Source organism: Diabrotica undecimpunctata, chromosome 7 (assembly GCF_040954645.1).
Source record: "Diabrotica undecimpunctata isolate CICGRU chromosome 7, icDiaUnde3, whole genome shotgun sequence".
Taxonomy (NCBI): Eukaryota; Metazoa; Arthropoda; class Insecta; order Coleoptera; family Chrysomelidae; genus Diabrotica; species Diabrotica undecimpunctata.
This window is the reverse complement of record NC_092809.1, coordinates 25116181-25141509: the sequence shown is the minus strand read 5'-3', so window position 1 is coordinate 25141509 and position 25329 is coordinate 25116181. Positions and strand designations below refer to the sequence as shown.

General features: G+C 32.8%; 1 protein-coding gene across 1 annotated transcript in view; it reads right to left on the bottom strand.

Annotated features, from left to right (window-relative positions):
• The window catches only part of Gbeta13F (guanine nucleotide-binding protein subunit beta-1), a 51247-nt gene continuing 25918 nt past the window's right edge, over positions 1-25329 (bottom strand). The window contains exons 4-6 of the mRNA XM_072536889.1: positions 15545-15881; positions 13361-13672; positions 1-2614 (exon numbers count right to left, since the gene is read on the bottom strand). Of these exons, the coding sequence (XP_072392990.1) occupies positions 2508-2614; positions 13361-13672; positions 15545-15881 (756 nt within the window). The 3' untranslated portion in view covers positions 1-2507. The remainder of the gene's footprint in view (positions 2615-13360; positions 13673-15544; positions 15882-25329) is intronic.

The window sequence follows — 25329 nt, the reverse complement described above, 5'->3', positions numbered from 1 at the left end:
TTCTGTTTAAATTATTTTATTAGGTACATTACAATATAACATATATGTTGCTATAGTATTTCATACATCATACGCATGTAAATCATTAACAATAAAAAAATGACAATTCTAAACTACGTTTTGAAAAAACTGCACAATCACCTATCAGGTAAATATTTCCCAGTTTATATGTACACCGCATGTAAATTACCAAGCCACGGCTATAGCTTCCATATATTTCAATTAAAATAAAATTACTTTCGTATCAACTTTTACTTGACTAACTTGCCCATATAACGTCTTGACAATGAAGTTCTCGAGACAAAATGGTACTAAAAAGATTACAATGGAAATTTTTTATTTTAATTAGAAATAAGGGGTATTTAGCGGTGAGCTGTTAATCATTTACATGCGACACCCATTTAATGCAGACAAATAAAAATATATGCCATATTTATAAGTATTAGAATAAAATTTGTGCCTCAAGCAGTTATTGCTACTTTTTTAAAAAGCAGCAATATTTGCTTCACAGAAATCTAGACAGCTTGAGATAAATAAAAATGCTACATCAATGCTTAAAATTGTGCCCTGAAAAATTCAAATTATACAGGCAATGATTTAACAGATTTTTCAATTATATATTTATTTTGTCTGTGGTATTTTCCTATTAATATAAAAACATTCAGGCACGACCCAGAGCGGTTCTAACCTTAGAATTTCAATAATAAAAAAAGGAAATTCCAGATTAGGGGATTAATGATATAGAAGAAAAGCCAAATCACAAATCAGTCTGCTGCACACTTTCTTCCTTGAGGAATAGGAATCCGTAATCAACAATAACGATCCTGATAAATAAATAGTATGCATTCACAAAAGTCCTGGTAAAAGATAAATGCATTTTTCTTTGGTATGATTACATTAGTCTTTATAGCAACCTTATAGTTACTTCTATAAAAATTAGAATTTATAGAGATACAATAAATAATGTACTTGTTATCAATGAAAATTTAATGAATCAAGGGAAAACATCAATCATGTATTGATGATATGTTAAAGCTTATCTTGACCATAGGTGGCAGTCAACAGAGAACATTTAGTTGAACCAGTAATATTGAGTATGTAGGAACATCCACTATTCTATTTCTAAGACCGTTACAATGTTAATTAAAAATTTTTCAAAAATGTACAAGGAAAAAGTATACAACACAGTGCATCAAATGAAACTGCCAACAATTTTGAGCCCTTAATACTTGGATGGATGTATTTCCAATTAAGAATTATTTTATAAATTGCCAACAGTGACATAAGGTATTTGTGATTTTCTAGCTTATCTTAATGAACCCTACTCCAAAGTCTTCCAACGCACACAATTGTTTGTTCTCATATTCACTAACTTTCACACTCGAATAAATAATTTAAAATTATACACTTAGTTTTAATGGCAATATGCCCCGCGATACGGTATGAAATTTTATAAAAAGACGTTGAAAATATCACGGGAGATACACCGTATTATGCTTGTGCAATCAAAACAAAAAAAAAATAAGTGAAATTTAGCTTTTTAAAAAAATGTTCATACCACTTACATTCAAGCAGAAGCTATATAGTCATGTGGGGGATGATAAAACCTTAAAGATTTCTAAAAAACAAGACGAAAAAACATCATCAGAGGAACATATATGTACAGAACTGCGATGTCATAGAAAAAACACTGAGGTAAATAAAAAAGTGTTGATAAAAAAAGTATTAGCAAAATGGAACACTGTTCTTTCCAAAAATTTTATAGGCAGTATCTCAAACAATTTGATTCATAACCTGCCTGTTGTTCAATCAAAGGAACCACGCCACAATCCACTCTATCATTGGTCTTTTTTGTTTGTTTGTGACGCTAAGTTGAGATTATGGCACACTTTCAACATTTGGTTAAAATTTGTAAGACTAGTTTTATCATATCTGCTATTTTTTTGTTCAGAAGCAGATGTTTTTGTTCTTCGCCAAAGGAAGTTTTTACGCAGCTGGCCCTTTATTTTATTAAAAGAGAGTGATTTGAGAGACTGGCTCAACTGGATAAAAACAGTTCAGGATAAAGTACGGTATTTGTTTTAACTAGCTTGGTCATATGTTTGTACTTGGAACTAACCAAAATGAAAAACGGTACGCTATTTGGCGTACGCACTGAACAACCAATATCCTCTTATTTCTCACCTACATCATCAAATCAACAGAAACAATACTGATTTATTAACTTAAATGATATTAAATACTATACACAACATACATGGGCCAGCGCCTAAAATTTGTAGAATTGTCACAAAAAATAACGACTTAAAAATTAAAGAAAATACATCACAAAGCTAGACACATTTATGCTATATAACAGAAATAAGATAATAAAAAAGCAAAGAATATTGAAAAAATAGAACTATATATAGTACACTTAAAATAAAAAAGTTTCGATTTGAATAAATGCAATGTAAACAGATATTGTGATGCAGGTGAGAAATTTAACGTTTTTTGGCATCACTATCTTAATTCCAAATGCGTAGGAAACTGTCCCACGAACCTGTCCCCACTGCCATTCCATTATCTGTAACTCCTAAACAACTAACGCGATTATCGTGACCAGCTAATATACCTGAAACAAAAAAATTCAATCATCAAATTGAGCAAAACTGACTGTGTAAAAGATAACTTTTGAATAATCAAATGTGAAAATACTAAATTGAGTCATCAATTAGTATTTGTATCAACTTTCAACTAATATTTGTAATATATTTTTAAATTTCTAACGATATAAATAAGTTACCAATAATAGTAAGCTACCTAGGCTATACTTCTTATGAGGTTTTAAAAACATGTCAAGGTAAGGTTCATTCCATCACTGCATATTTTTTAGTATTATATGAATGTATTGTTAATTTATGACTATTATTATGACTTAAGCGCTATTGAAATTATCTTTGATAGTTCAGCACATTCAAATAAATCTATACCTCGTTTTTAAACTAGGAAGAGTAATTCAAATTTATCGCGTCATAATGCTTGTTTGTAATTGGTCCAACCGCAGGCAAGTTTACTCCACTAAATTAGTAAATTTTGACACTATGGACGTTTAAAATTCATAGGTTAATTAAATTTATATCGCCGAGTGGATTTGGGTCATTTATCATCAAATGAAAAACAATGCATTCTAAAGATTTATAAACAAACAAAAAATTGTTGTGTCCGAGTTAAGCAATCAATTAGAAGATAAAGCGCTTTATTCAAATGTACATTTTATTACACTACTCAACAATTGAAGTGGATAATTTTAAAATTCCTAAAATTAACATATAAAACTATTTTTAAAATAATTGCCTGTACTATACTCTATATGCTATCTTTATTGCCAATAGTTTTTGCATGTGGTTTTTTTTCTCCCTATTCTTATCGGCTCTTATCTCGTACAAAGAGGGACATGTTGTTCCAAACATGAATATATCATTCGTATAAAAGTGCTTGTATTGGCTTTACCAGTTGTCAATAAGTCAAGAAATCTATTTATCACAAAAACATTATACCGCAAAAACGTTTAGAACTAGTGCAGCTCGAGCAATTAGTTCGTTGGATCCAACAAGGCATAACTCAACAAGAGGTTGCTATGAGGCTAAATGTGTCGTAAAGTGTGATAAGTCGTGCACGGAATCGGTATGTAGCAACTGGATCTGCAACATAAGACATGGAGGAGGAAGAGAACGATTTACAACTCGTCGGCAAGACCGTTTTGTAGTTCTGACGGCAAGAAGAAACCCAACATTCACGGCTTCCAGAATTAACAGTATCTTCAGGCATGCTACTGGACGAGAGATTTCCAGTCAAACTGTCAGAAGACGGTTACATGAATCCAATTTAAGGGCTAGACGGCGCACAACCCATCCACTACTAACTAGGGAGCAGCGTGCATGCAGATATCGCTGGGCGATGGAACACTATCAGTAGAATTTCGAAAATTGGAGGTACTGTCTCTTTACTGACGAGTCCAGATTTCGTTTGTATACGAATGATGGCAGAATATTGGTGTGGATGGAAAGAGGACAGCGTTACAATGAAAATCTGAGAGTCCCAACCAATCTTTTTGGAGGTGGATCCGTTTGCGTGTGGGGAGGCATATGTTTTGACGGTCGCACGGACTTAGTCGTCTTAATTAATGAGACAATGACTACTACACGATGACGAGACAGAGTCTTAGTACCAATAGTTGTTCCATTTTTTGGTGCAATAAGCGAACAATTTGTTCTGATTGATGATAATGCTCGCCCTCACCGTGCGAGAATTGTCAACGAGTGTATAGAAGTTCATGGTATTACAAGGATGGAGTGGCCACCGTTTTCACCTGATATGAATTGCATTGAACATGTTTGGGCCGAAATGTCTAGGCAACAAAACAGGCTTCTTCAACCGCCCCAAACCTTAGATCAGTTGGCCAATACATTACGCGCGATTTGGGAACGTATACCGCAGCAGTTCATCAATAATTTAATAAGAGGTCTTCCAAATAGAGTTAGAGCACCAAGGCGACACAAAGGTGGACCCACACACTATTAATTTTTCTTTTCGGGATATTAGAAATTGAGCAGGAAAATAAATTTGTAAAATAAAATAAAGTTGTTAATTTTACAATTTTTGTTTATTTTCCTTTTTTTTTCTTAAAGAATTTTTTTCTTTCGGTTCATCTGTATGAAAATAGGAAGTAAAAATAAATCTTTACTTATATCACTAAATTTTTCTATTTAACCTTATGAACAAAAAATAAAATACACATTTTCATAATATCCACCTCAATTGTTGAGAAGTGTATGTTGTAGAAACTTAAGGAGAAGTTCTCATCAAATATGATATTATAACATGAAGACATATTACCTAACTTCGATAAAACAGTACAGAAGTGAAGCCAAACACATTTATTACCTTGACGAAACATGGGCAAATAAAGGTCACACCAAAGATAAAGTGAGGGTAGACACTGACAGGCATTTATTCAGGGATTGTCTACTGGTTTGAAAGGGAAAGGAAAACGCCTCATATTTTTACATATCGGATCAGAGTTAGGTTTTGTTAATGAAGGACTTTTGCTTTTTGAGGGAAGAAAGACAGAATATTACCACAAAAAAATGAATGCATCTGTTTTTGAAAATCGATTTAGTACTGCAAAAATTACCAAAAAACGCTGTCATTGTAATGGATAATGTAATATATTCTTCTAATGGCGCTACAACCCTTTGTGAGTCTTGGCCTGCTTAACAATGTTCTTCCATTCTGCCCTGTCGGATACTTTCCTTCGCCACTGCCTGATGTTCATGGTTTTAAGATCCCTCTCTACGTCGTCTATCCATCTTTTACGGGGCCTTCCTCTTGTTATATTTCCTTGGGGCTTCCATCTCTGGACTACTTTTACAGCTCGATTATCTGGCATTCTTTCTAGGTGACCAAGCCAGTTTAGTCTTTGTGACTTTACAAATCTAACAATATCGCTGCATTGGGTTGGTCCAAATATTGAGAGGGTCCACGTGTTCACGCCTCTATCTAATTCAAGTTTATTTTATGCATTTTTACAATCCGGCAACATAGTAGCGTAGGAAGATATATTATGCCATATGTGAAGATAAGGCGAGTCCCTTAAGGCACCCCAAAGACGACAGACAGCACTCAAATACGAGACGAGCTCGGTGATACAGCATTTAGCGCGAGCGGACATAATACTTTAGCATTCATATTATATGTATTGTGTAATTCAAAATAAAGTCAGTTTTGGTTTCGCACGGAGTTTGATTATTAACCAGCGGCACAAGCGAAGTGCATATCAAGCAAATCCACCACGTTTCACATCCATATATAAGCACTGGTCTAATTACTGTTTTGTAGATTCTGAGCTTAGACTCACGATTCAGTAACTTACTTTTCATTAAGTCTTTGTATGCATAATATATATGTATGTATGTATGCAATATATTACAGCTGACAATTAGCAAAAATTCCGACAACAGCATCAAAATTTCTTCTGATTTGGAGATGGTTAGGTCAGAACTTTTACATCTGATACATTTAATAAATAATTAATATATATGTAACTGATGAGATGGCTAAAACAAATGGTCAAATTGTACTACAACTGCCTCCATATTATTGCGAATTAAATTCCATTTAGAAAATTTGGGCATAGTTAAAAAATGAAGTAGCATTCAAAACAAAATCATTTAAACTGCAAGAAATAAAAAAAAACTGTTAAAAACTCTTGAGAATGTATCTACAATACGTTGGCAAACTTGTGTTAATCACATCCTCAAAGGAGAAGAAGAAATGTGTAAACTAGATGGCATCATGGATAGTGTAATAGAACCATTAATAATTGAATTATTAAATAAATAATATTTACCACAATAAACAAGTCAGATGTTATAAAAGTCACATGTCGACATTGAAAAAACTACAGCTACAATTGACAGTAATGAGCAGAAAACTTTTAAAAGTTACTAGTTATAAGTAATGAAGTTAATTATTAGTTGTGCATTAGTAAATTCGCAATTGTGCATAAGTATAAAGAGAACTGAGGTACTGAGAACTAAGCTACCAAGAACTGAAATACTGTGTTGTCAAGATAATATTGAATCTCTTTAAGGACAATTATTATAAGACCGCTTGACAAAACAAAGAATACATAAGGGAGGAATATGCTACTACCATATGTCCTCGAACAAAGTGGCACTGTCCTGAATGTAAAAAGAATTACTATCAAGCGAGCAAACAAGATAAGAAATAAATTTACTTTTATAATTTTGTGAATGTTTCCGAAAATGCTTCCTTATCCCTAAATATACATTGTTAGAAACAAAACTAGATTATATGGCATTGACTGATGACTCCAATGCACTAGAACAAAAGCATCCGCAGAAGCCGGTGTAACTGTGTCAAAAAAAAGTTTGTTTTTAGAATTGAGAATATTAATTCCATATATAAAATAATGCTTTAAATAATTCCTGAGATCATGTTATTGTTCACATAATCTTTTTTTTTTTTGGTACCAACCATGATTTTGAATGTCATTTTTTACAGGATGTGGAGCGACAAGTTTCAATTAAAAGTAATGGTGAATACAGTCATGTTAAAACTTTGGAATTACAAAGCTGTAGGTTTTGGATGATGAGGAGTTGAAATATAATGTTGTCCTAAATGTGGCACTCGTCCCAATATTTTTTTTTATTTTGGAATTCTACATCAAATTTTAGATAAAATTTGTGCACAATGTCCTATATCAAAAATGAAGTATTTTCGAGATATTTTGATTGTTTTTAAATTTTGAAAAAAAAAATCCTGGTCTTAACTGAATAACGATAATCTCTATTAATAACAAGGACAGTGACGTGAAATTGTAAGCAATAAACCAACAAGTGCTCGCTCGTTACCTACATATCTCCAACACATTGATATTCCATACAGGGTGAATTAAACTTAGCCACCAACATGCACAACATTTATAAGTTGCTTACTTTAAATAGAACACCCTGTATCGTATTACATTTTCCGGTGTATTTTTTTAAGCCAATTCGTTTGGTATCTGTATTCCATATACCTAAATCCCACTACTTTTGAGATATTTCTAAGTTAAAAGATAATGACACTTAATTATTTCAATATTAGTAAAGGGAAGGCCGTGGCTGTCAAAGATTTGATAGTTAGAACTCTAATTATTTATATGTATTGTTTTGACAGTTTTCTTTACCAATTTGTATTTCGTAGTGAATAATGGCACATGTAGGAGTTATTAATAATGATTTTTTAAATCTTATTATTATTTACAGCAAGTGTAATAGGACCTGTTACAAAGACTTACAGTTTTTTTGCACAAAGATAGTCAAATCGACCAAATGCAACTGGTGATATTGTAAGATTGCTTAAAAACTGTTGTCACTTTGATCAATTTAAGACAAAAATTAATAAAAATAAACCACTAATGGACAATGATATAAACGAAATTAATGTTTTGGGATATTTTCCTGGTGCCTCCATTAGAGATTGTGAGAGATATCTTATTTTGCTGACGAGAACAATTCATTGCATTTTAAAAACACACAATTGAAACCATTGGAATTTGAGTTTTAATGTTTTATATATGATAAAAGACGATAAAATTTAGCATTAAAATTTTATGATGAAAATTTAAATGGTGATAGATATTGTCACCTTTTAGAAGCAGCTGTACGATCGGCGTTACATACTTCAAGAAATGGAGAGGCAGCTTCAGCTTGGTATCAACAAGATGAAGCACCTCCTCATAACTTTGGACCTGCTGCTCAGCGTCTTTACAACATGTTTGATGCTAGATGGATTGCCAATTAGTTGCTAGATGGTCCGTTTAGTTGGCCAACTTGCTCTCCTGACTAGGTTCCTTTAGATTTTGGCAAACCTGTTACGACAAAGGAAGATATGATGCAGAGAGTCTTACTTGCTTTTAATTCTCTAACACCCGACCATATTTCCAGAATTACAGGACATAACTTAATGAAAAGGATTCATAAATGTTTAGAAGTAGATGGCGCTAATTTTGAACACTTCTTATAAAATTTTATTTGTTTAATATTACATTTACTTATTTTAGTTTGTAAGTTAAAAATTAATACAAAATACTTAGTCAACATTTGTAATGATATCCACAATTAATAATCCTTTCATTTGTTACATTTCAGAATTAATAACTTTTAAGTCTTGTTATAGTCTTCTGCAGGTCATCATGCAGGGTAGAGTCGATTGCAAACAGGGAATAGGTAGAAAGAAGAAGTCATGGCTGCGAAATATTCGAGACTGGACAAACATGACTGTAGATGAATTATTCCATGTTGCAAAAGACAGAGAAACTTTTAGAAATGTGGTCGCCAACCTCCGTTAATGGAGACGGCATAGGAAGAAGAAGAAGTGTTATGTTTTAACTAATAAGATAATGAAATATCTCAAAAGTGGAATTGGCTTGGAAAATAAACCAGAAAATGCAATAAAAGACAGGGTGATCTATTTAAAGTAAGCTAAGAATGATTATATTGGATAAGAATTGCAGATTCAATATGGACTAGGGACTTTCGAAATTTTGAAAAAAAAAGGGAATCTCAAAAATGGTATCTCGAAACTACTTCAATTTTGTTATGATAAGGTGCACAAATTTTATTTAAAATTTCATGTAGAATTCGAAAATAAAATCAAAATATTAGGTTCTATTTAAAATAACAAAGTCGTCTACTTTTGGGTATAACCTGAAGTGCCAGGACATTATATTTTAACTCAGCGTCACCCAAAACTTTTAACATAACTGTATCCGCCACTACTTTTAATTAAAACATATCGCGCCACACCCTGTATTATTCTGTTCTGATTATTATTGCGGAAAGGTGATTTTTATATTTAGCCTTTTAGTTAAACTTTTTGTTTAAAACTGGTTGTATTGTACATAATATTCATAATTTAAATAAACATTTGCTATTGAAAATGACGAAAATTTATCCAAACAAGTCATCTTCTGAAAGCATACCACCACAACAGAGGTAAATACTGAGTAATTTATACATTTATTCAGAAAATAACTATTACATAGTCTTCACAGGGAGATCAGTAGAAGAAAGGTTTGAAAATTGAATTATTATGATTAAACATATTGTAACGAAATAGCCCATCTCCGATACGTCATAATTCTTAGAAGGACGAATCTAGAAAACGCTAGAGTCGGCATGTCAATAGCGCCCGTCCTTCGGACGGGAGACAATTAGAGGTGGGACAACGCCAGAATGTTCTCGAAAAGTAACTTTATTATATATATGTAACGTTGTTAGGAGTGAGTTAGTTGTTAAGATACTACCGAACTGTAAAGTTATAAATAAATATATGTATATAAATTCGAACCGCTCGTTTTATTTAATCACGCTACAGTGGTGTCAGGTGTGGGGTTAATTGATTTGTTTAAAAATAAATTCAGCAGTGACTTTTGAAAAAGACTTTTGAACATTTTAAAAAGTACGCGTGCCTGACCAAAGATGCTGCTAGTACAACTCTCAGTAAAACAGTTGCGTGAGCAGCTAGAAGAACGCGATGAAGATTGCAGCGGGTCCAAGAAGATCCTCCAAGAACGACTGAAGAATATTCTTAACAAGAATGGAGATGACCCAGAGACATTCCATTTTCAGTCAGCAGAAGAAGTAGTTTTAATGAAGATCGAAGAGAGTTTCAGAAAAAATGATAAGAAATTTGAAAACGTCTCTCAAATGATAGAAGAATCTTCTAAAAGAGATGATAATAAATTAGAGAATGTTCCCAAAAGATTCGATGAAACATTCGAAAATGTATTTAGAAGATTCGACGAGACTTCACAAATAATTAAAGAAATATGTATTCAAAACAATGAGAAATTTGAAGAAGTCTCAAGAACATTCGATAAAGTAGAAGAGAAGATCAAACAATTAGAGACCATGATAAGTAACACAAAAGTGCTACCACCAGTTAATACGGTAGCCTTAGATCCGGTAGTGAAAAAAGAATCACCGAGAGACGAAATGACACATCATATGAGATTCAAATTGCCACCATTTGATGGAAAGTCCTCTTGGTCCATATACCTTAGACAATTTGAAGCTATTGCGACAGCCAATCATTGGACAGAACAAGAAAAAGCTGTTTCCTTGACTGCTGCTCTACGAGGTGATGCTGCGGATATCCTAAGATCAATTCCTAAGGGTCAAGAAAAATGTTACCAGACCTTGTTCACTCGACTAGATAAACGTTACGGAGATGCCCATCTACAACCAGTCTACAAAGTACAAATAAGAAGTAGAATCCAACGAGCAAGTGAGAGTTTGCAAGAATTTGAAGCAAATATTGCTCGTATAGCGCTGTTGGCCTATCCAGAGGCACCAGACAACGTTTTGGAAGAAATCGCTGTAGATGCCTTCGTCAATGGGTTAAGAGACATTGAACTACAGAAAGCTTTACGACTAGCAAGACCGAAAGTTTTAGATGAAGCGCTCGCTATTGCCTTGGAACATGAAACAGCTAGTCAAGTTTCACGGAGCTATCGAGTACGAACCTCTGAAGAGAGCGACGAACAAAACGAGAAACGTCTGGAGGAAATCGTACGGAAAGTAGTTCGCAACATGATGCCGAAGAGACACGAAACCAGATGTTCGAATGATGGCGACGTAGGTCACATTCGCCGTAAATTGCAAGAAAATAATACAACAGTCAGAAAGCTAGAACAAATGGAACACAGGGCTGGAAAGAGTCATTCAAATGATGATGCTCAGTCAAGACGGGCATACAGTGCAAATCGTAATCATTGTCTTGAATTAGAAGAACGACTTTGCCCCGTGAGACGAACCGCCGTCATTAATGATCAATGGCAGCCTCAACAGCTACAAGACGCTCAAGCAGATGATCCATGTATAAAAAGAGTATTGGATTGGATGCGTCGAAGTGGAAGACCTTCTTGGCAAGACATTAGTGCATGTAGTCCAGAAGTCAAGTGTTACTGGAGCCAATGGAATTGCCTAGTGCTGAAAGATGATCTTCTGTATAGAACGTTTGAGAACGATGATGGTACAGAAACTAAGCTTCAGTTGATTGTACCTAAAAGTAAAGTGTCAGAAGTTTTACGTCAGTTGCATGACGGTTCATCAGGTGGACACTTTGGTATTACGAAGACTCTGCAAAAGGTTCGAGAACGGTTCTATTGGGTGAACTGTAAAGATGATGTAAGAAGATGGTGCCGGAAATGTGAACTGTGTGCAACCAGTAATGGTCCAGTTGGTAAAAAGAGGGCACCCATGAAACAGTACAATGTTGGTAGTCCTATGGAAAGAGTAGCAATCGACAATGCAGGTCCACTTCCAGAGACGAATGATGGAAATAAATATGATTCTCGATGCAAGAGTGAAAGCTATGAAGTAGGTGATCTTGTTTGGCTTTATAATCCACAACGTCGTCGAGGCTTGTCTCCCAAACTGCAAGGACAATGGGAAGGTCCATATGAAATTAAAAAGAAAATAAATGACGTAATATTCCGAATTAAGAAGTTGCCGAAAGGTAAACCAAAAGTAGTTCACATAAATCGTCTTGCACCATATGCTGGCTCAAATGAAACAGAAGAAGCACGAACCCTTCAACATGAGATCAAAGATGACCGGCGACCAAGCTTTAATGAATTTATGTCAAATTACGCAGAGAGGAAGAGTGCTAGATTCGGCGTGACCACAGAAGTTCAGCAGGATCTTTTTAGTGTTCCGCATAACGTCTCTCTAGCCCACTGTGTTGCCCAAGATCTTGAGATGACTAACGGAATCTCATCCGTATTTTATAAGAAATTCGGTCGTTTGGACGAGTTAAAAAACCAGCAACCTAAAGTTGGAAGAGTACTGAAATTAGAAGATGGTTCTCGATCTTTGCTGTATATGGTGACCAGGAAGTCGTATAAAGACAGGGCGAGCTACGAGGATATATGGCGTGCTCTAACTAATTTGAAGAGAATTGTGTGCAATTACGACATCAAGAATTTGGCCTTACCCAAGATAGGCCATGCACTAGATAATCTGGACTGGAAGATTGTCAGAAGCATGCTTGAAGTGATCTTCCGAGAAACCGGCGTACGAATTACTGTGTGTTGCATTAACCCGATGAGATCGTATCCTTCAAAGTCAGTAGACTGTTATTTCTTTCTAAAGGGTTCATGCAGAGCTGGAGAGTCCTGTAGATTCCGCCATCCTGTGCCTACATATAGAGTTGCTGATCGGGACGATCAGATTTAAGAGGGGAGCAGTGTAACGAAATAGCCCATCTCCGATACGTCATAATTCTTAGAAGGACGAATCTAGAAAACGCTAGAGTCGGCATGTCAATAGCGCCCGTCCTTCGGACGGGAGACAATTAGAGGTGGGACAACGCCAGAATGTTCTCGAAAAGTAACTTTATTATATATATGTAACGTTGTTAGGAGTGAGTTAGTCGATAAGAGAGTACCGAACTGTAAAGTTATAAATAAATATATGTATATAAATTCGAACCGCTCGTTTTATTTAATCACGCTACAATATTGTCTGTAAATAAATTATCATTAAATTTAAAATAATCGTATTTAATGCAAATATTTGTGCTTATTTAAATTGCTTCATCATTATAATTTTCATTATTTACGTCAAAACATTTTGTAAAAACAAGAATATATATTTTCGTGTTTTGTTTGGTTAGTTTTATTGTATTAGTTAGTGGAAGATCTATTTTGACGTTAATGTGGATATATGTATTATCTATGTAGGATTTATTAGAAATTTTATGTAATACATTTTGGCTTACATTAATACTAATATAATATCCTTACCTGCTCTTTCTGTTTTCATAGAATCCCACACATTACAATTGAAATCATCATATCCAGCTAGAAGTAATCTACCAGATTTGCTAAATGCGACGCTAGTTATGCCGCAAATGATGTTATCGTGGCTATACATAGCCAACTCTTGGTCCGCCCTAATGTCGAACAGTCTGCATGTAGCATCGTCGCTACCTGTGGCAAAGGCGAAACCATTGGGGAAGAACGTAACTGCGTTAATGTCTGACTCGTGACCAGGGAATGTCTGTTTGCACAAACCTTCTCGAATATCCCAAAGTTTCGCAGAAGCGTCACATGCCCCTAAAAATAAAAAATACTGTGATTATGATCAAACATTTAACCTACTTTTTTTTGTAAATTATTGAAATATAAAATAATTTGCTTGCGAGAGTATTCTATATTAAAAAATATATTACATTCATTTGTTTCCTTAAATGTATAACGTCTTTATCAAATTAGAAGAATGTGTAAAAATACTTCTTTTTTATTATCAAAACCTTTTTTACACAAGTTGGTTTTTGATCCTAACAAAATTCATGATACTAATTGTTACTCATCAGTATTCTGCGAATAAATGTGACATAAAATTATTCACAATATTACTTTTTTTCAGAGTTTTTGTCAAAGTACTGAAAATTGGTGAGCAATGACACATTTGTTTTTGTTGCTTTTTAGAATTAGTGTTTTTGTTGACATAAGAGTTTATTTGTTTCTTCAAAAAATTATACAAGCCAAGGGATTCATATTTACGATTAAGAAAACAATTTGTATTGTATGTTTTTCTCTTTTTTTGTTTACAACTAATACATATTTTTTATTTCAAATTGTCACTTTTCACATTAATTTGCACAATACAGCTTATATGCCTTGTTCTGAAGTCTACAAGATGTACTTTTATAACGTTGTCCATATATTCTACATACATTATATAGCCACAAAAATCAAATTTATTTTGTTACTTCTATAATATTTACTCACAATATCAAACCTTCTCAATGGTTTAGCTAATATTTTTATGTGTATTATATCTACCAAGTAGATAAAATTTGTATATTTTCATAGAGTGTTTAAATACTTTTATAATTATAGCTGTCTATAACCATGGGGTAAATAACCTTCAGATTCCCAATATCCCCATCAATACAATGTTGGCACAAATTATAATGTCTCTGGAATCACTCTCTTGATATTTTTGATTGCATAATTTCTCTTTTAAATAAGATTATTTCTGAACCAGGCAGTGTTCTCAATTTTCTTTTACATCATAATGTTTCTGAAATCACTCTCATTGACATTTTTGATTGCATAAGTTCTTTTCCAAATAATATTACTTCTAGAACTGATGATTGTTGTATATGTTGTGTGCGGCAACCAACACAACAATGGTGTTCTCAATTTTCTTTTAAAAAAGTGTGTTTGCACTGTTACCATAGCATTATATACTTTACTTAACAGCTCATTACAGTCATCCATATTTTCTGATGTTTGGAAGAAGAGTTTTGTTGTATCGATATTCAAATGTGGTCAGAAAGAACATTGAAAATTATCGAAATATGTATATGCATTCAGTCTAAAATACCAAAAAATTGTTTGATAGTTTGATAGCTAAACAGGTATCTTGGCTGTGCAATGGGCTTATCTCAGAGTCTCAGTATAGTTCTACAGCTACTAATTTAGTTTGATATCAGTCTGAGCTTATGAAGCAAATCGAGGATCAAAAACAGGTGGATGCTGTATATACTGATTTCAGTAAAGCATTTGATAGTGTTGATCATCAAATTCTTCCTGTAAAATTGATTTATGTGGGATTTCATCTCAAGTTTGTTGAATAGATCAAAAATTTGTTGTCAGGTTGAGTTTCAGTTGTCAGTTAAGTTTTAATAAAGTATTTCCTAATATTATTTAGGACAATGTTTTTGTTGACGAGTATCAACATATTAGAACTTGATTGTTGTACTTTTGCTATCTCGAATTTAATCTATTTTAAAAGGTCTACTGTATACTCCAATATACATTTTTTGCATACTAGTTACAGGCATGATTTTTAAAATTAAGACAATTAAATTTATTATTTAATAAAAATTATTATATTTTAATAAAAAGTATATTATCTTTTAAAATAGAGAAAACCTATTTATATCTAAACTATCTGAGAGAAATCAGTTTGCTTACCTGATACAAATGTACGCATGTCAGGTGACAAAGAAAGAGACATTACATCTCCTGTGTGTCCTAAGAAAGAAGCAACTTGCTGCCCAGTCTCAATATCCCATAGGGCACAAGACATATCTCCTGAACTAGTCACAATTTGGTTGTCATCAAGGAAACGACAGCAAGATAGATAACCAGTATGACCAGGTAATTCTCGGCTTACCCGAACATTGCCTTCTCTAGTCTTTAGGCTATAGATAGAGCATATATTATCTAAACCTCCACAGGCAACAAAATTTCCAGATGGTGCATAAGCACATGTCATCACCCATGATGATCTGAGAGGGATTGCATGTACCTAAAAAATGATTACTAATGAAATTTAAAATAAAACAAAAATCTTTTATACAAATCTACTTTTTTATCCACTAAAAAATTCTCGAGAGCGATTGCAAAATATTGCTAATGAATTAAAAAAAAAAAAAAAGAATTATAATATACAAATTTACATGAATTTAAAATAAAAGTTCTTGCAACCATAATATTATAAAATAAGTGTTTATCAAATTAAAAAACATTTGGTATTTATATACTTGAATTGAATTCTAGCTACATTAAAAATAAATGTATTAAGCAGGTGAATGCTGAGGTTTGATCAGTCAATTGTTGGCAAATGAAATAAGTCAACTACTTCATTAGTTTATTAGAATATGTTTAGATTTTTTATTTTTTAAAAGCATTCTCAGTTCTAAAACAATTTGCAGGTTTTTGCGATGTTATGAAAACTATAAGATTATTTAATATTAAAACACAACAAACTTAACAAAAAAAAACTTAATTAGAGCACTACTGTTCATGAATTTAATTGTCAGGTGGTTTTATTGTCACAGATGGCTTTATTAGGCTATGCTGTTTGAGCTCTTGCATGGCCATTTTCAATAAGCAATTAAAGTGCTCATTGAAAATGACAAATAATTGAAACGTTTAAGCAATAATTAAGTGTTTTATTTATAACATACCAACAAACCCATGAGTTAAAAAAGTTTCTATTTAAAAATTCACAGTTAGGAAATAACATGACCTGTCCGCTGTCCCCAGTAGCAGTAGTGCAGTGACTAGTGTACAGTGTAGTAGTATCTGGGGTCTCAGATGACTGAGACCCCGGAAGCCTTTAAGAAGAAGTTACAGAGAAGGTCGAAAGCTCCGCGCAGTGATGAAAGACGCGATTCAACCCGGAAGCCTGGTGAGTTTAATATTAATTTTTATAATAATATTGATCTTATAGTATAGCCAAAGTAAGCATAACCTTACAAAAACGGAGGTATAGCAATTTATATTTACTTACAATTCATTTATCTTCTATCTATCATATTAAATGTAAAGAGTTTTTATACTACTGACTAGTATGTCTTCAAAGAATGTGACGGAGAATCTCATAGTATTAGCTTTGCTTTTCTCGATTAATTTATGTTAGTTGTAGTTTAAAACTTTTGGTAAGTCATATGAATAAGCCAATTTGTTATACTAGATTCATTTTTGACAAGCGCAAAATAACACTGTGGAATACATGATCATTGGGTGTATCCCTTTATCATTTGTGTAGACACATGGGATGGATTGGTCAGAAATCGAATAACCTCTGCATTCACTGAAGAATATTTAGTGATCTGTACGGACTGCTCACGTGATTCAAATGTGTTATTGTTTTAACAGTACTTTTTGTGGAATTGACAATAGTGAAATGCTATTGGTTTTAATGTTCTTTTTTAAAAACCCCGAATGAACTATTAACAGTCTGTAACTCTATAAATGCTAGAGCCATTGTCTTAATCTTCTAGTCTTATTATGTTTAAATTTTTAGGAATAAATTATTGTGAACTATCATCTTAACACCAAATGTGTCATGAGAGATCAATGTGATACTCTTTTATGCTGTTTTGACCCGTACGTAGAAAACTCCCAACAGCCTCAAGAAGCACAATGTTTAACAATTTTGCTGCACATCGACAAATAATTATATCAATGAATACAGTCGATCCGCCGGATCTTTGCAAAGTATGACATTATTCACGAATTATTTTTTATATTACGTCTCTTTCCTACTCACAGAAACTAAAACGATTAACTTAAGCCGCCTGTCCATATAGAACACCATGCATTGAACAAAGACAGCCATAGAACAATGATCGCTGATTTATTTATCTACTGACAATTGTAAGTTTTGTTTTGACAGAGTTTGTAGTATTTTTATAAATTATTTTCGTTTGATTTTTAAATATTTAATCCTTTTTCATGCTTTAAATATAGTTAAAACCACGTCAACGGACAATATGAAATCTTTCTTAAAGGTTTTTATTTTTAGAGTATGCCTAGTAAAAGTTTGACTTCTCAAGCTCAAACAACTTGTGCTAAATGTGTTGGAGTATTTCGAATGAGAAAAAATAAATGGAGGGCCTTTGGAACCATTTTCATCTGTTCAACAGGTAACATATTGAAATGTATGTTCGTTTATGAAAATCATTCAACAAAATTCTTTATTTAAGAGAGTAGCTGCTGCATTGAAAATATCACGACGGACAGTATGTACAATTATAAAAAGAAAAAAAAATCATATTATTTCAAAGCCAGGCAAAAGTAGACAGCGTCAGAAAAACAAGACAACCGATATATCTGGGGTATCAACAATGGCAGTGCGGAATACAGTACACGATATGTACAAACAAAATAAATGCCAACTACTTCAAACTAAATTTGATAATAAACCAGAAAGCACTGTTTAATCAATACTTTATATAAATGTATGTTGTAAAAAGATTGATGAAAGTAGTTTAAGAAAATTTCTGCCGAATACATTAATGGATATTAAGTCAATATTTTTGAGAGTTTTTTCTGTCCCTATCTGTTTTTTCTAGATTAACTTGTTAGTATAGTAAGTTAGTTAGTTAGTATAGTAAGTAATGTATATTACACTATTAATTTAATTATGTAAGTTTTATTTAATATTTATCTATTAACAAATCATCTGTTAGCATTTTGTTAAAATAATTGGGATTTAAATATGAAAAGGACAATAATCGAAGAGCATTAATTGAGATCACTAGTAATGCTTCTTTAAGAGCCAAGTTCCTTTGTAAATATATGGAAAATATTAATAGCGTGCATCCCAGAGACTTTGGTTTTTTAAGAAACATGGATTTATTCAAAGAGAAACAAAAAAAATCCTGGCAAGACAACAGTATTAAACTGTATGTAAACCAGAAGGGTATGATGGTAAACATTTTATAATTGTTCACGCTGGTTCTTCGAAAGGATTTGTTACTGAAGCAAGTTTATTATTTTGCTCAAAATCTAAAGTAGCTGATTATCATGGGGAAATGAATAATGTAATTTTTACTAAATGGATAAGTGAACAAATAATTCCCAATTTAGAAGAGCCATCATTAATTGTGATCGATAATGCTCCATACCACAGAGTGCTTTTAGAAAAGCAACTTTCCACTATTTTAACTAGAATGGAAATTATTACTTGGTTGACAATACACAAGATCAAGTATGAGGCAAAACTCACAAAACCTGAATTATTACAACTTGCGAAAATGAACAGAAAAGAGAATGTGTATATAATTGATGAGCTACTAAGAGAACACAGTCATGAAGTGTTGAGACTACCTTCTTATCACTGCAAATTCAATGCTATTGAATTAATTTGGGCAAACTGCAAGTCATATTACAATAAGCACATTGGTAGAGATGGACATTCTGATAGTGGTGTTATAAATATGTGGAAAGAGGCACTAAACCAATGTAACACAGAAATTTGGGAAAAATGTGTGAAGCATACTCATGAAATTATTAAAAAGTGGTATATCCGAGAAAACAATATGGTTGACATTAACATTCAACCCATCATAAAAGACAGTAGTAATATGAGTAGCTCAGATTCTGACAATGAAGAAATCTTAAATTTACAATTGTATACAATGCTTCAATAAATATTTAAAATAAATTGTTTTTTACCCAGCTCAAAAGTTTTCTATTTTTCAGTTTATTATACATAGATTTCTTTATTTGAATTTTGTTATGTACATTTATTAAAACAAAGTGATTACTTAATTCTGAAAACCATATTTAACACTGAATAAACAAAATGATCAAGATGATGGAGCCCAGAGGTAGATTCATATTAAATTTTTTATATCTTCTTCTTGTAGTGTCTACGCGTTTCGGATCTTGGCGACTATCATGACAATTTGAACTTTGCACTGCTGTTCTGAAAATATTTGTGGTTGTTTTCCATCTACTGTTTCCAGTAAAATTAGTTGCAGTAATCCACATCTTTCGGTGTTCTTAATGGTGTGACGAAGATATTCTATTTTGGCTGTTTTTATTGTGGTTAACAGCTCTTTTTCTTTTTGTATTCTTAATAAAACGGCCTGATTAGTAACGTGGTCGGTATAAGATATCTTCAGGATTCGACAATAAAGCCACATTTCGAAAGCCTCAATGTTCCTTCAGGTAGTGCCTGTGAAAGTCCATAATTCAACTTCATACAACAGTATAGGAAAGATATAATATCATAGTAACCTGATTTTTATGGGTATTGATAAATCATGACATTTGAATAGCTTAGCCATTTTTTGAAATGCAGGTTTGGTTTTCTCTATCCTAAATTTAATTCCCAGGGAAAGGTCCCAATTTTCATTGACGTTAGTACCTAGGTAGATGTATGTTTTTACTCTTTCTAATTGTTGACAGTCCACACAGATTCGTCTAAATTTATGTTCCAGAGATACATTTTGTTAGCTTAATGATTAGTGAAATACCATATCTCTGAATTACTTCTGTGATCCTATTCATTAACTTCTGGAGGGTTCATCAATGTCAGCGAATACCACCATGACTGTCGGACCAAACATTTGATTTTTATATTATCGGATTTTCCTGCCTCTGTACGGATCGACAATATTCGATTTTAGTAAAGATTGCTAATAATTCTTTGATCATAGGTGTTAATTAAAATATTTGTTAATATCTCCATCAGCTTGTTGTGCTTTACTGTATCGAACGTTTTATGATAATCAATGAAACTTGCATATATATCGCAATTTACATCTCTTCATCGTTGAATTATCACTTATATGCTAGAGAGAGCCTCTCTCGTACCCACTGCATTCCGAAAACCAAACTGTGTATGGCTGATTTTTTCTTTGCAGTCTATATATTCTTTGATACATGATTTTTAGAAATAACTTTAAAAGATGGTTCATTAAGCTGATGGTCGGCAAATCACTGCAGGATACGGATTTTGTTTTCTTTGGTAAAGCAATAAACGTCGGCGTCGCTTTAACCATATTCTTGGTTCATTAAATATTTTTGTTAGGAGTTAAGTATTGTTGGTGTTAAAATAGTTTTGAGTTCAGCATGTGCATTTTCAGGTCCAGGAGCTTTGCCGTATTTTGGTAGTGATATTGCTTTTTTCCACTTTATCTGATGTGATTGGTAAGTGGTGGATGGAGGTTGTTCAGACCTACTATCATCAGAGTTCTTGTATGAACTTGGTCCATATGCAAATTTCTTGATTTTTATCTGTGATGATGTTCCCCTGTTAACCTCGCAGTTTGTTAGCTGTATTGGATTTCTGAAGACCAGCTGCTTGTTTAACTTTTTTATGCATTTTAAATGTATCGTGTTTTTCTTTTTCTTCTATCTCTTCACACTGTGATTTTAACCAATTTTCTTTGGCCTTTCGTAATTCGGTTCTTATTTGTCTCTGAATATTGTTGTACATTCTTTTGTTGTTCTTTTGATTTTTTCCTTTCTTCCATGAGTTGCAGTATCATGTCATTCATCCAACTGTTCCTCTTCTCTCTTTCTCTATTAGATGTTATTCTCTGATATTGTTAAAGGCTTTAGATATATTCTGGCGTGATTCTTCAGCATTATATGTTTGCTCCATGTTACTTAGCTTCTCTGAAAGAATCCGTGCAACTGTCTCTTTTGTTTCCTTACATTTAGTCTTCTCATATCGCATTATTTGTTACTATTCTTTTTTGTAACCTTCTTAAATCTAAACCGAAATTTACCAACAACAGGAACATGATCTGACGATATCTCAGGACCATATATTTGCTTATATTCAATAAAACACCTTAATTTCTAATCACTACAGTTTAAATATTTATTTACTGTAGATGTTATTGGACAACCTATAGGTTTCCAAAAATTGGAAAATCACGTTCATAAATGTATAAGTACAAAAGTTTTCCAAATGCACTAAATGAAATTAAAGAGAAGTATAAAAACGCCAATTGTAATATTAGCCATTTTCTAATTCTTATAACCCACGTACGTTTGGCTCACATGTTTTGGTTTATTTCCTATAATAAGAATGATGACAGTGTGCAAAGATCCGACAGATCGACTGTATAAGTTTTGTCACTGGTTTAATGAATTATAGACTGTCTGCAATTGTTTTATTTGTGGTTTCAGTTTTGTTCCGTTCGGCGGTTTGCCGCTAACTGTTCTCCTTAAAGATGCGGTCTTTTTAAACTGGTTGGCTTTTCAGAAATATGTTAGAACATCATAAATATGTATTTTATTCTATTGATGTAAAATAATTTTTATCTGAGTTTGTTTAATAAGCTAAGTGCAATTTAATATGAATTCAAATATATGATAAGAATATTTTTCGTCACTAAAATGGAATCCACATTTTAAAAGTTCATCATTATCGGTTTCATTTATATTAATTACATTTTCGTGAATCATAACGACAAAATCTATTATTTTTACAATAAAATCGTTTTAAATTGCAACTAATTTACATTTAAAATAGTCATTATTACATATAAAGCAATTATTGACGACGCGACGGCTTACACGACTTATTTAGTTTTCAAAACCTTAACCAAGGTGATTTTTTTCACATACAAATAAAGAATATTTTTACTCTTAATATCAGTACAGAGTATCAGTACCGACAGAGCTTTCGCTTCTTGTTGGGTAGTGTATTCTGTGATATCAGACTTAAGTTATTTCAAAAATTAAAAAACTTGTCACGCTGACCCCCACCTCAAATAATTTAACATCTTTGACAAATAGTTAACTTTGACTAAACATGACGATATTGTAATTAAAAATTCACCAGTTGTAAAAACTAGTCAACGGGTAAGGTGAACAATTTTATTGTTCATCTCAGAAATAACTTAAAAATTAACAAATCTACAGGAAGCCATTTAATAAACAGCTTTAAAAATCTATATTAGCGGAGCACGAACTAATTCGGATGAAGATCGCTTGCATATTAGACATTTGCAATTTCGAGGAGTAACTAATTCTTTGCTCTAAATCGATTTATAAATCAACATTTATATTATGTTAGTTTCGATGTTTTCCTCTCAGATAAAGTCAGCTTGTTATCATTTACTTTTTCTTTTAAGACCTGGCTCTTCTTTCTATAAACGTCCAACATTTAATTCAGTTTAGACTCCTTTTGCTCTTTGTAATTTGATGCGTAATATTAAGGAGATATAAACGGAAAACAGCTAGCGCCCCAATATGCTTTTACTGATTTAATGCAATTTCCGTATCTTTCATACTTTTACTAAAAAGTATCAAACTATAATTTATAATAACGTAAATATAAATTCCGTAAGGGGGCTAGTAGTAGGATCTATTCCCTTCTTAAACGACTTATGCCAAATGTTTTCTCGGTGTATGAACTTTTTGAACTTAATTCTGACCTTTTCAGGACATGTTCAGGATCTGCACCACGTTACAGTGTCTGTTTACTGTTACTGATACTGGTTTGAAGTGTCAGTTGTGTGAGTTTTTAGAGCATGCGTCGGTATATAGTGCAATAATACACATACTATCACTTGTCAAACCGGTGTCGTTGCGCGTTAATTCTATTTTGGTAACCTGGCAACCCTAATTTGTGACCATTTTTTCTCAGGCAATTTATATCATATTAAGAAAAAAACAATTATTTAAAACATAAATGAACGATACAAAATTTTTGCCCTTCATTAAGACCTTAAAAAGAGCAAGGAACAAACCTGGTTTATACCCAGTGTACAAATACATATCCTAAACCAAACGTTATACAAAAATCTACAACAGTAGATTTACTAGAAAAAGAATAAGATAAAATAAAAATAAATATAAAAAAATGATAAAAAAAGGAAAAAAAAAGAAAGAAAAAAAAAAAACACACACACACAGAGTGCCGAAAACTCCGAGGTATTTTAGGCCTCAACCCCCTAAAAACAGACACCCACGCACACACCTAGACACAGTATACGAGCACACGTACACACACGCGCATATCATTCTTAATATTCTTACTAGACGACTGTGAATTTTCTAAAGACTGATCTATTATGAGATTATCCGACAGGTCAGGCATAATATTATTTGTCCAACAAAACTAAATAAGAAAAGTTTTTCAGAAAGAAAAATGTTTCAGTAACATGACATGAGTGTTTATGGGAAGTCAACCTTCTTCAATTCAAATGAGATGATGAGAGCGACCACACACTATATTGTAATTTTTCAGCAGAGCCATCTGTCCTGACTTATTAACAGTATTTTTAATGGCTTGTGTGTTTCTGCATTTTTTTACAACATATATGTTGGCCCATTTTCCAGTCATGTACAAATGGCGTCCGTTGCATGAGATAATTTTGTTAACATTTTGTATATTTGTGCATCATCATCATCATCACTGGCTCGACAACCCTTTTTGGGTCTTGGTCTGTTCCAGGATTCTTCCCCATTCTGATCTGTTTCGTGTTTTTTTTCTCCAGTTTTTTATTTTTAAGGTTGTTATATCCTTTTCTATTTGTTCTAAGTATCTCAGCTTCGGTCTTCCTCTTGTTCTTTTTCCTACTGGCATGTGTTTGAATATTTTGTTTGGTATTTCGCCTTCTTCCATTCTTTCTACATGTCCTATCCAACGCAGCCGTCCTATTTTAATGAATGTTATAATATCCGGATCCTGGTATATTTTGTATAGTTCAGAGTTGTATCTTCTTCGCCATATTCCGTTTTCTTTTGTGCCCTTATAAATGTGTCGCAAGATTTTTCTTTCGAAGGTGGCTAACAACGTTTCCTCTCTTTTAGTGAGTGTCCAGGTTTCTGAGCCGTATGTGAGTACCAGTCTTATTAGGGTTTTATATATTTGGCATTTTGTTTTTCTTGCGACGTTATCTGATCTTATATTTGTGCATCATCTCCCCATTTAAAGTATACCGTGAATTGTGGGTAGTGTTTGATTTTTTTCTAGATATTTGGATGATGAAAATGTTATAGTGGAAATTTCTTTTCCTTTCTCTAATGCATGGTAAAATCGGGTTAGGGTGCTTCTGCCCTGCTTATTGCATTCAAAATATGCCGCATTCAAAACTGCTGCCACATACCAGGCGCTGAAGTTTCTTACATAAATTAAAATAGCTACAACGTAGTGTAACACTTAAGGCAATCTAACTTACCTAACGCTTCTACTAAATGCAGCTCTTACTATACAATATCTTATATTAGAGGTTTAAAGTATATGTCAAAGAACTCCTGTCAAAGAGTATATTTAGAAGGGCTTAGATTTGTTTGATATTGGAAACCCTAAGCTCAATATTGAGCTATATTAATTTAAGGCAACACTAATTTCATTCCTCCCACAGTTTACTCTTTACTATTATTACCTATTACCTGCTATTCAAAATTCTGTTATGTAATGTCTTCCATTGCTTTAGTTCTTAACACTATAAAAGAAACTATAAAAATGTATACCGTTCTTAATTTATGAATCA